General features: G+C 47.6%; 1 protein-coding gene across 1 annotated transcript in view; it reads right to left on the bottom strand.

Annotated features, from left to right (window-relative positions):
• Window positions 1-13,235, bottom strand: part of DPY19L1 (dpy-19 like C-mannosyltransferase 1) — a 519,970-nt gene that overhangs the window by 50,909 nt on the left and 455,826 nt on the right. The window contains exon 20 of the mRNA XM_085607487.1: window positions 12,351-12,450. Coding sequence (XP_085463613.1) covers window positions 12,351-12,450 — 100 coding nt within the window. The remainder of the gene's footprint in view (window positions 1-12,350; window positions 12,451-13,235) is intronic.

Here is a 13,235-nt window from a genome sequence, read left to right as displayed (position 1 = left end):
ATTATCACACCTCTGGCACACATGTAAGTCCCTTATAAAAGGTACCAGTGGTACCAAGGGCCTTATGACCCTAAGGGCTTCAGAATGTATTGTGCCACCCTAGGAGACTCCTCACCAAACACATGCACATTGCCACGGCAGTCTGCATGTTTTGGTGCACATAAAAGTGTAGATTCAACCTGGCACACATCCCTGAGTGCCAGGCCTACCAACACTGCAAGAGGCATGGGTAAGACACTCCCACAGCAAGCCTTACAGCCCTTAGGCAGGAAGCACTATACCTCTTGTGGGGGAATAACTGTAGTAGCAGACATGCCTCTATAGGGTCTAAGTCCATTCTATAGTGTCCAAGTCCATTCTTAGACATTATAAGTGCACAGTAAACCCATGCTGAGTACATGGGACGGGAGCTTGTCAATACAAGTTCCACATCTCCATGATGGCTAATTCCCAGATGTTTGGTACCAAACATATCAGATTAATGAATGCACACTGATGCCAGTGCTTTATGTATTAATAAATGCACTCAGAGGGCACCTCAGAGGTGCACCCTGAAAACCTACCGACCTACGAGTGTGTGCCTGACTGGTCTACACCAGCCTGCCACTTCTAGACATGTTTCTGACTCCCTGAGGTGGGAGCGTTTTGCTCTTGTGGGTCAGAAACAAAGCCTGCTCTGGGTGGAGGTGTTTCACACCTATCCCCAAGCAGAAACAGCATTACAGGGCAGTGAGCCTCAAAGGCTTCCCATCCTTTGTTATGTGACCAGGGCCTTTCCAGCTAGTGGAGATGCTGCCCCCCCACCACACCCCACCCCACTTTTGGTGGCAAGGTGGCAGGAAAATTTGTAAGCAGGAGTGGTGTGTCCCCTCTCAGCCAGGATCACACATAAGGTGTCCAGAGCTGAAGTGACCCTCTCCTTTGAAAATCCACCATATTGAGTAGGAGGATTTCATACAGTAGGGTTAGTGGTATGCCCCATCACCTGAGGGAGTGGACACACAAAGGGTGTCATCACCCTAAAGATAAGTAGTCCATTGGCTACTACCTTCTGACCCCTGCAACACCCCAAAAACTTCAGGAAACCCCTGAACCTTAATCCTCAGTTCCTGACAACCTACAAAGAATGAGGATATTCCAGAGCCATCCAGCAGATGAAGACTGAAGATGCCCACAGACTTGGCCACAGACCCAGCAACCAGTCTGCAGCCCTCGAAGATCCTGCGAAAAACGACGACTCAACCTACAACCCAACAACCTCCAAAAGTCTCCGAAAGGACTACTGCCTTCAACAAAGACCAGAACTCTCGGGAACAGCAGCCCTGTTGAACAAGAAAGCCCAAGAAAGGCTATGTGACCTGTGGAAACGCGAAACCCCGCTTCCTGATCTAACACTGCACCTGACGCCTACTGCCTGAGTCCAAGTAGCCCATCAGTCCCAGTGAGGTTCCTCAGTGATCCAGAGTACAGGTCCATCATTGGCTGTCCCCTCCTGGGCTCCACGACAACGCCTGCAGTCTCAACATGAAGGTCCCCCTAACCGCGACTGGCTCCGGTAAGGCTTTCCCGACGTCAAAGGACACCCCAGCACCTGCAGCCACCAGGCCTTGGGGAGTCCAACCAATGGGGTCCCGGTTTCCTTCAACATTCAAACTTACCTCCACAGCCACTGGTTTCCTTCAGCTTCCTGGTCCGACCCTTCAAGCTTTGTTTGAAACCATCGCCCCCAATGATTTGTATTGGACACCCGATGCTGTGTTAACACTCTGCACCCGGCCGCCTTGTGGCACTGAGGGTGTATGTTTGGTGTTACCTCAGCACCCCGGCCACTGCTTGTCTCAACACCTGGAGGATGATCTCCAACTCTGCTTTACTTCCTGTAAGTTGCACGACTTCAAGTGCTCCCAGTCTCTATTGGCTAACATTGGGCACCCAACTCCGAATTTGACCTCTGCATTCAGCCGCCCCAGTGCCGCTGGAGGTGCAGTCTTGGTGCTTACATGAACCTTGACCTGTGCCGACCTAAAAACCTGAAGACTGAGTTTGTAAGTATAGTACTTACCTGTGAAATTGCCTTCTTGTTTTACTCCCATCAGATAACACTGCTCGATTGAAATATTGCACTAAGTGTACATTTTTCATGCCCTGTAAAGTATTGCTATTTCTAAAAACTGTATCTACCTTGCTGAACTAAATTGTCGAATTAACATTTTCTGCATTGAAAAGTATTGCCAATTTGAAAACTGTATTTACCTGTAACTAAGTTCTTTGGTTCTAGTAATAAAGTAGCGGAGTAACATTCTTACAAACCATTGGTCTTGGATTTAGTCATTGAGTGCATGTAATCATTGCTTGCCTGAGTGTGTACACCAAATGCTTAATACAGCCCTGTGATAAGCCTAGCTGCTTGCCCACACTTCCACAAAACAGAGCATTAGTATTATATACTTTAGCCTCTGGGGATCTATTGGACTCTGTGCACACCTCTTACTTTGTGATAGTATATACAGAGCCAGCTTCCTACACAGTTGCTACTGGTCAGCTGGGATTCTTCACAAGAATGCCTTCTTAAGCATTTTTATGTTCATAGAAACACACAGGGGTTCAGCCTTATGATCCTTGGACAACTTTCTGCCCTTGGATTTCAAGTGGAAGGAGACCAACCTCCACATGTCCTTCACACGATCAAAGATCTCAAGAGCACTGGCATTGTGGAAGCCTGTGTTTTGTTAACAAGGTGTCAGGTATTGACGGAAATGAACGAATAAATTACCTGGAACCCCATGGAGATAATACACATACCATGTTGTATCAAGGGTGCAGAGTTGACAGCATTTGTTACCCTACTATCACTAATTTCGATGTACTTGAACAACTGAATGGATTGCATTTCTATAAAATTTATACATAGAAGATAAGAACAATTTGAGAAAGATGCCAAGAGCAATACGTTTAGTACGCCTGGTATCCTTTCACAAATCTAACAGTGTTCTGAAGAAGTGGGTGCAGCTTTTTACGGTACTGCAGCCCGTGGGTGGTCGACTCCTTAAGACATGCCTAAGTCTTCTCTGACGAACGGAGTAAAGGTCGCCAGACTTTGAATTTCCAACTTTTGCAGTAGTTCCTGTCTGCTTTCCTGCAAAAGCGCCCAAAATAAAATGTATCAGGGTAAACCACTGATGGGGGAAGATCTTCGGCCACATTAAATTTAGGCTTTGACGCTCGCGGCAGGGGTAGGGTTTAATGGGGAGTGCTATATGTCAATTCTAGTGTCCACCCACATCGAACGCATTAAATCGAGTTTGAAGGAAGCCCTGTATCCACACAAACCCAAAGACAGAGGTCTGGACAGACAAAAGCAGGGTCCTTCAGCAACCGGAGAGGGGATATTTTATCCCTCTGAAGGGCGCACAACATACACATGTATTTCAAACAGAGCAATCAAGCAAGATTTGACACAGTGGTGTCAACCGGAGGTTCAAGGCCCCCCCCCACCCTGCATATTCTATTGTACTCAGAGGAGTCATCGTTGCCCATTCAGATACGCCTACTGTGTGCTCCTGGGAGGAAATTCATAACTCTTCCCGGGCTGACCCAAGATGAGGGATGGCAGAGGATGATGCAAATTAACCTTCTGACAGTTTAGGCAGGTACAGGGTAACTTTCTAATAGTAAGTCTGCCTTAATATTTATTCGACTTCACCATTGAATTGAATTTCTAATAACTATTAAAACTAGTAGTTTAATTATTTTTCTAGCTTGCTTATACTCGAGATAAAATATTCGTATTTTCGTCTGTAGTTCTCTACATAGGACCGCTAGCCTGCCACAGTGAAAATAGCTTTTAGGGTCTTTTACTTGTATGGACATAGTAACATTAATTTTAAACACCACACACCCAACCTTGTGGGCTATAAGGTTTACGTAGGGGTGACTTACAAATATTTAAATGGGAGATTTTTACCTGTTGAAAAGGGTTATTTTAACAGGTTGAACTACAGGTTTTCCAGTGCAGTAGTCAGGCTACAATGGTAGCTCTGAAGCCTTGTTTTCCTTTATCACACTACTGGATGGCACTATAAGAGCTGGAGTCCAAAAGTGACATTTTAACTTTATAAGCCATAGGTGTATTTTTTACACTATAGCCATATAAGAAAGATAAATAGGCCAATCAGGGATTAGCCAATTTCTAAGGTTTTAGGGATCAAAGTGCACACACTGGGCATGGGACAGCAGTGTTCCAGTGTCCAAAACCAACCACACAATTCAGTAAAAAATGGGGGCAACCACACAAAAGGGTAATTTTCCACAGTAGCCATCAGAAAAAAAATTAGCATTATGTCGCTAGCCCATCCTCGTTGAACGTGACCATATAAGCTTTATTAAAGGTGCAGATTTTAATTTTTCCTAGTTTGTGGACTCACAATCTCTGCCAGTCTTGTACTACTTTCAAAAGCACTTGGAGAGAAAGTGTGAATTTTCTCTCTTGTGATTGATCAGCCTTTGAGCTTGGCCCTGCCACAGCTTGTAAATGGAGGGCCTGATTCTGAAGGTTTTCCAAACTGCTAGGTTTAATGTTGGTGCCCAAACAAACTAAACATTATTTACGTTAGGTTTCCAATAATGTTATACAAATAGTTAAAAACTGCAATATTAAAACACAGTTGCTTTATATAGTATCTTATTATGACCCAATTTATTTGCACCAGTCCTGCAGCTTTATGATTTTTATGAATACTGAGGCAAGAAATGAACATATGCTCTCCCTTGTGCCAGTATCCATGTAAGACTGAGCAAGACTGGTTTGGTTTTAACATTAAGAAGAACTTCTAGACAATCAGCTCTGAGATTATAAAGGAGGGTAACAGATCCCCATGGCAACTGTACTGTAATGTTTGCACTGGCATTGAATTTTGCAGTTATTTTTTAGATTTCTAAAGAGGCTCTGATGCTGGATGTTTCTTGGTTTTCCTCTTTTTTTCAGAGTGGTGGCCATAGCGTAAACTATGATCAAAGCAAGTCTCTTTTCAGAGAAACTTAGTTTTGTGATGGTGCCCAAATCCAACCACAATATGTTTGTGTCAATGTCTACCACTTTGGTTACCTTTTTCCTACAAGTCATTATTTTAAATGTCAGTTTAGGCCAATAGGGAATCCATGAAGGGAAGGTTTGATGAGCTTTTGTATTTTATCATAGCTGAACCATTTTGCAAACCAGATACCAGAGACCTTATAAAATATAACTCATGAAAAATAGTAAGAAGTATTAATGGATAAGTTGATGGATACCACTATTCTAAAAGATTGACTGAACTATCTGAGGAGCAGGCATAATTCAAAGTAAAAGAAAATTATGACAACCTTGGTGTCAGGTCTCTAATACCTCTTTGGAAACTGACATTTGATTAAACAGTTTCCTAATACAGAAGGCATAATTTGTAATGTGGAAAAAACCACAAAGCGTGAACTTGATGTAGGCAAAACAGGCAGGTGTGAGCAAATAATACCATGATGCATTGGCAGGACCTAGGCTGTTAACTTCTTGTCTATGATGCAGGAAAACGAGGCAAGAAAGAAAAATTTCCTAGCTAACGTAACGGAAAGTTTCAATTCTATTAAGGACTCGGAGGCGAGGATTATGCTCTATCTTTCTTTAATTCCAGTAGCAGCACTTCAAAGTTCACAAAAAAAAAAACACTGTTCCCATGAACCATAGGGAACATAACACAGAAACAATAGAGTGTCCATGGGCAGCTAGACCGACATCCATGCACCAATCACAGGGCTCCTGGGGGTATGTAGTCCTCTGTTGTTATCCATTCCTCCTCTTTCGATGCTGCAGGCCAGCCAGTTCCAGATCCTTACGAATCCTGTTTGCCAGAATCGCCTGCGGAAGTAAAGGACAGCGTAAGCGAGAATCTTGGCTAAGGCTTAGCTCTGCAAGGAAGGAATTTCGGTACAGACATTCAATAGGTACAAGCAAAACTGCAAATCCAAAGAAGACCTGTTACTTACCCCAGTACGAGGGAGGGAAAGGTATCCGTAGAATTGATACCCTGGGCGGGATAATCCTCGCCTCCGAGTCCTTAATAGAATTGAAACTTTCCGTTACGTTAGCTAGGAAATTTTTCATTCTATGTCAGGACCGGAGGCGAGGATTATGCTCGTTTAAAGCTTGCTCACCACCAAATGTGCCACATCCAGCACCGGTTTGAAGTAAAACCGTTTAAAGGTGGAGTCCGAAGACCAATCTGCCGCATTGAGAATGTCTTCTAGACGAGCTCCCAGGGTAAACGCCTTAGAGGCCATTGCCCCTCTGGTCGAATGGGCCCCAAAAACACGGAGGTCAATGCCTGCCTCCTGCATCACCCAACGTACCCAACGAGCGATCGTGGGGGAGGAGACCGCCTTGTGCGGTTTCTTCAATGCGATGAGCAACTGTCGCTCTCCAGGAGGGCGAAACTCGTCCGACATCTCCTCATAGGCTTTAAGGCAGGACACCACACAGAGCTTAGGAGCGTCCGGAAAAGCAGGGTAGGACACAGAGGTGGTACCGCACTTCGTCCGCCTCCGGATAGTGAATGTAACCCCAAAGGGAGTGAAGATCCTGCCGGAGACATCCAACGCTCGCACATCTGAAACCCTTCTGCAAGATATCAGACAAAGAAGCATAGCCAGTTTGGCAGACAGCTCTTTCCGGGATAAATATTGGTTTGGTTGCCAAGACAAGAAAAGGTTTAGGACCTGGTTCACGTCCCAAAGGTGGGAGTAACGAGGCTCCGGTGGCAACGAAAGGCGGATGCCTCGAAGCAGGCGACAGACCCAAGGATGCTCGCCCACCAGGGAGCCCTCCACTAAGGAGTGGCCAGCCGAAATGGCAGAGCGAAAGGTATTGATGGTTCTGTACGCCAAACCGTCCTCAGCCAAAGCGGCTAGAAAATTCACAACGGCAATCAGATCCGCTGCCACGGGATCGAGATCCCGGCGCATACACCAACGCACCCATCGCCTCCAAGAGGATCGGTATCTCTTGACCGTACCGTCGGCCCAAGCCTTTGACATGAGCTTCTCAGCTGCTCCCGAAAGGCCCGGGATCGCCCATCGTCCCCGGTAATCCGCCAAGCCATCAGGGCCAGGGACCCCTGCGCTACGAGGGGGTGAGGAATCCCGTCGGGATCCAGGAGAAGAGTCGGGAAGCGGGGTAGTAGGATTGGAAAATCCCAAGAAAGTTCCAGAAGAACTGGAAACCAAACTTGAGATCTCCAAATCGGGGATATTAACACAATGTCCGCTCCCTGGCGACGCACCTGCGCCGACACTCTCGTCAGCATGGCAAACGGGGGAAAGGCATAACCCGTCTCCTCCCTCCAATCCTGGAGAAAGGCATCCGTGCTCGTTGCTAGAGGATCCGGCCGCCAACTGAAGAACCGGGGCAGTTGATGATCTAGGCGGGAAGCAAACAGATCCACTGAAAACGGGCCCCAGATGCTCTGGAGGTCCGCAAATACTCCTGGATGAAGTTTCCACAGGCTCACGTCTTGAACATGCCGTGAGTGGAAATCCGCCACCTGGTTGCTGCGGCCTGGAAGGTATTCCGCTGTGACGGAAACATGATGATCGAGGCAATACTGCCAAAAATTCGCTGCCAGGTCGGAGAGAGCGCGGGACCGAGTCCCCCCCAGGTGGTTGATGTAACGCACCGCGGACACGTTGTCCATCCGGAGAAGGACGCAGGAACGGACCGAATCCTTGGTCCAGCACTTGATCGCAAAGGATCCCGCTAACAGTTCCAGACAGTTGATGTGGAGCTGCTGTTCTTGTGGTGACCACACACCTCCGGTACCATACTCGCCACATCGTGCGCCCCATCCGGACCTGCTGGCGTCGGACTCGATAACAATATCGGGCGCGGAACCGAAGATTGCCCGCCCATTCCAGGCTTCCATATTGGCGAGCCACCACTGCAACTCTTCCCTGGCTTCGGCCGAAAGGGTGACTTTCTGGGAATACGAGAGGCCTCTGCGAAGGTGCCTGGCCTTGAGGCGTTGTAAAGCCCTGTAGTGCAACGGGCCCGGAAAAATCGCCTGTATGGAGGCTGAAAGAAGACCGACTATCCGAGCCAGTTGGCGCAAGGAGAGACGCGACTGCGCAAGAGACCGTCGGATCTCGTGCCGAATCTTGGTCATTTTCCGAGAAGGCAGGCTGAGGGTGGCCGCCACCGAGTCGATCACAAAACCTAGGAACGTCACTTGTTGGGCCGGAACCAGGACCGACTTTGATTCGTTGATAACGAAGCCCAAATTCTGAAGGAGATCCACCGCCGTTTGAAGGTGGTCCGCCAAAACCCGAGGACATTGGGCCATGATCAGAATGTCGTCCAGGTAGACTATCATGCGCATTCCGGACGCCCTCAAGCGCTCGATCGCGGGCCGAAGGACCTTGGTGAAACACCAAGGGGCGGAGGACAGACCGAACGGGAGGGTGGTAAACTCGTACACCATGTCCCACCACCTGAACTGCAAAAATCTCCGATGGGGAGGAAAAATCGGAATCGCCAGATAAGCGTCCTTGAGGTCCAGACGCGCCATCCAATCGCCGGGTCTGAGAAGGTCGCGCAAGAGATGGATGCCCTCCATCTTGAAGTGGCGGTAAACCAGCCACTCGTTGAATTCTCTCAGATTGATAACCGGACGTTGTGTCCCGTCGGCCTTGTCGACCAGGAAAATATTGCTGAGGAAACCTCTGGAATGAGGTCGGGCCGCGACGATAGCTTGTTTGTCCAGTAACGCGGAGACCTCTAAATCGATCAGTGCCATGTCGGCGGCTGAAAAGGAGAGGGGGCGAGGAGGAACCGACTGATAGGGTTCCCCATGGAACTCTATATGGAACCCTTGTACCGTCTGTAGCACCCACGCGTCCCCCGTGACAGAAGTCCAGGCCTGGAAAAAATGCACCAGACGGCCCCCCACCCTTAGACGGGAAGAAGGGAGAACACTCACCGGACGAGTTGGAGGCTCCACTGCCTCGACCGCCTCTGCCTTTTCCTCTGCGACCTCTAGTCGGGTAGAAGTTTCCAAATCTGGCTTGATCTTGGTAGTTGCCATTACCGGAGCCTTGCCCTCTGCCCTGCCTAGGACGGCCGGACGAGCGGCCCCTGCCTCGTCCGGCCCCCCGGAAAACACGGGGATGGAAAACTTTGCGAATGGTAGTTTGGGCTCTGTCTAGGGAAGTGAAAGTGTTTACGAATTTACCCAATTCCTTGATAAAGGGTTCTCCGAAAAGGCCTCCCTGGGCTACGGAGCCCGCCTCGGAATCTGCGAGGTCACCAAGCTTGGGATCTACCTTGATTAGCAAGCTTCGTCGTCTTTCCGTAGAGAGTGCGCAGTTGGCGTTTCCCAGGAACACTACCACGCGCTGAGCCCAAGCAGAGAGGGTATCAGGCGAAATCAGAGAGCCAGATTCCTTGGCCTCTTCGGCCATATCCAAAATCTTAGTGGCAGGGCCAAGTATATCCAGAAGCTTGTCCTGGCAAGCTCGCCAGGATCTGTCAATACCTCGTTTGGGGTCCTTGACAAACTTCTGTAAAAATGTCGCCATACGGGGATCGATCTCTGGAGTAGCAGCCACTTTGCCCTCTAGAGAAGGCCGGGGGCATTCTGCCCTAAGACAGCTCCTGGCTGAGGCCTCTAAAGGCCGGCGAATTCTGCTGGCGACATATTGGGCGACCTTCTCAGAGGGAGCCCAGTCTGAGGAGCGGGGATGCAAAATGTCATCAGGGTCAAACATGTCAGCGCAGAGGTTCTGCGTCTCACTAGTTGGGTCGGGACGGGACGGCCGCCAGGGACGGGATGGGCCGGCCTCGCCGTCCGTATCGTTCGCCAAATCCCCTGATGGAGTGGGAATCGCTGGAGCAGGGTTGCTCGCTAAGAACGCCTGCTTAAGGCGAGCGAAGGCGTCTATGTCCACCCCAGAGTCTTTAGGCCGTTTGGCAGAAGGTGGTTGAGAGTCAGCAAGAACACCCCCCGAATTGGGGGAGGGAGGGGGAAGGTTCTGTGCCCTGGCTAGCGCCTGCTCTATTCTGCGGGAAAGGCGATCTTCCAAGGGCCCCATGGCCTGCTCCACCGCCTTGTGGATAGAGTCATCCACCGCGTCATAAAAATCCTCGTCCCATTGTAGGGCTGTAAGGGGGTCCTCCTCCCACTGACCGTCCTGCTGGTAAGCCTCGTCGTCATACAGTTCCATTGCAGGTGAGGGCTCCAAACAGGTAAGTGGGGCAGAGAGGGTAACCTCTGAGTTAAGGGGGGCTGGGTGTCAGCCTGAGTGAGGTGCGGGCAGTGCTCGCGTGAAGAAGGGTACAAAGACCCGGGATCCTTAGCCCTGGTGCAATAATAAAAATATAGGGCACCCTGCCAACAGTATAGGGATCCCTACAGACTCCTCAGAGCGTTGCTTTGGCCTAAGAATACCGACCTCACCCCTAAAGCGATTGAAATCGCCAAATGTTTATGTCCTGCAGAAAATGGGACAGCTGCCTAATGGCAGATACAGACTCGCTTTCCTGCGAGCGTTCAAATTCATAGGGGAGGCGTTTAAAACACTGCCTCAGGGCAGGAAAACAGGCCACACACGGGCGTACGGCAGGGCAGGCTCCGCGACGAAGTGTCTGAGGCATTGACGAGAAACGCGCGAAGAATGCGCGGAATGCCAGACGCTTCGTCGCCGAGGCGCGCTAGGCGCCCTCTAGCGGCAGGAGGTGCGCCGCGAGCCTGGGCACCACAGAACTCGGCCGTTAGGGAGAGAAACGCTCCCACGGCCAGGCGAGGGATGACCGAGTAGCGGCTCCCTCGCAAACCTGAAGAAAAACGGAAAATATTGACACGGTGAATAATGAAACCATCAAAGCGCCACAAACGCATCGGTTACAAATCAAAGCGGAACCTGACAAGGAACAATCAAGGATAGCGCGCGAAGCGCTCTCTACGCATTTTACTAAAATATGTCAGAAAAACATTCCACTTTAAAACATTTCACTTTTAAACAAACATTTCACTTTTAAACATTTCACTTTTGAAACAAGTGCCCCAAACAAAGTTATAAGGGGGAAGGTGAGGAAACACTTATCTGAGGCTGCAGCATTAAAGAAAGAGGAGGAATGGATAACAACAGAGGACTACATACCCCCAGGAGCCCTGTGATTGGTGCATGGATGTCGGTCTAGCTGCCCATGGACACTCTATTGTTTCTGTGTTATGTTCCCTATGGTTCATGGGAACAGTGGTTTTTTTTTTGTGAACTTTGAAGTGCTGCTACTGGAATTAAAGAAAGATAGAGCATAATCCTCGCCTCCGGGTCCTGACATAGAATTGAGAAGTGCACATTAGATCAAAATCAATTAGCTTGTAAATATGAAACTAGGTAAAGCAAATGTAAAATATGTAACCAGCAGTGTGAAACTAGAACACATTTGCTGTGTGTATGAGTTAGTAAAAAATTGGACTTTCAGGCACACACGAGATGCATATGAGAGGTAGTAGGGCCAGTGCTTGTAAGTGATATGTGCTTACCATCCTTGACTCCCTATCCTGCTACAGGTCAAATGCGGCCAAATAGCGAGTTGAACATAATCAATATACTGGCACATGCATCAACGAAGACTTTTGCGATTCCTTAATTGCGATTATTAAGGAATCGCAATTAAGGAATTGCAAAAGCCTATGCATGTAGGAATCGCTATAAAAATAGCGATTCCTACACATTCCTTAATTGCGACTCGCAAATTGCAAGTCGCAATTAAGGAATGCCGTTCCATTCATTCCTATGGGCCTCCAGGCCCATAGGAATGAATTGGAGATTGCATGAGCAATTTGCGAGTACCAGTAGGTACTCGCAAATTGCTCATGCAATTTGAAGGGTGCAAGGGTGTCAAAATGACACCCTATTGCACCCCTGAAATTGATCTTTGCACATATGTTGCACACACACATGCTCTAAGGGCATGTGTGTGCGCAACATGAAACTTTGAAAAAAGCACAAAAGTGCATTTTTCAAAGTTTTTGCAAATTACCATGAAGTTCAACTTCATGGTAATTTGCTCCCCCTAATAGCGAAATCGCTAATTTTTTATACTTTTATGCATTGCATTTAAGGAATCTCAATTTGGGATTCCTTAAATGCAATCGCAATTTAAGTAATCGTAATTTAGAGATTCCTTAAATTGCGATTTTTGCATTTGGGATGATGCATCTCATATGCAAAAATTTTGCGACCGGTTTTTCCTTTGATGCATGTGCCTGATAGTTCTTCAGGCAAAGAAAATACATTAGCTATTCACTGTAATTTCAAAAATGTACCTTAGGTTAGCATCTTCATAATGAGGGTGATTTACAATCGATCTACCGGTAGATAACTTTACACTTGCCATTGTAGGCATGGCGCCAGCAAACACGGCATCTAGAACAAAATGTAACAGAAAACACATTGGACTTTTTAATGGCCAATAAATAAATGATATGAATAATTTAAAACAGAAATACACCACATTTATCAACAGAAAATGAAACAACATGAGGCTTGCTGAAAATTCCAGAACCTCAAACACCATATAACCGTTAGCCAACAAAATCCTAAATCATTAAGAGGCATCAGTAAGAAACCAGGCTTCAAATGCCACCCAACTCCATCATCAAAGACAAGGTGACCAAATAGCGACTAGACAAAATCCCAAACGCATCTGATTCACAATCTCTGTTCTTGTTCTGTTCCAGTTATAGTTCTACTCCACACAATTCAGTTAGAAACGTATGAAAAAAGGAGCAAAGCAGGATGATCAGGTCTAAGTGGAAGTTAGTGTAAGATACGCTGACAGAAAACATGATGATTTCACTCTCTTTTCTCATAAATGTTTCAACACTTAAAGCAAGGTTTAAACAATGAAACCAATCATCATAATGATCTTTTCATGACATTCGACGCCAGAAGCGCGGAGCCATGAAGTGGCTGATCATGGTGTGTTAAAAACAGATAACTAGGGCGTTGAAGGGTAACAGCCCTGATGACGTCACGTGGATTCGACCGAAGCCACCTATCGGCGCGCAGGGGTACTACTATCAAAAATCTTCCAGAACCAGTCTGACAACTGGAATTTCAAAGGTAAGGAATCTACTGCTACATGTCTCTATCAGATGCAAACAATCTCCTAAAAATATATCAAGGAGGAAAGGGGATTCAAAAGGTAG

The sequence above is a fragment of the Triturus cristatus genome, chromosome 5_2, assembly GCF_964204655.1.
Source record: "Triturus cristatus chromosome 5_2, aTriCri1.1, whole genome shotgun sequence".
NCBI classification, from domain to species: Eukaryota; Metazoa; Chordata; class Amphibia; order Caudata; family Salamandridae; genus Triturus; species Triturus cristatus.
Note: the sequence above shows the minus strand (reverse complement) of the source record. Positions and strands in the feature narration are given on the sequence as shown.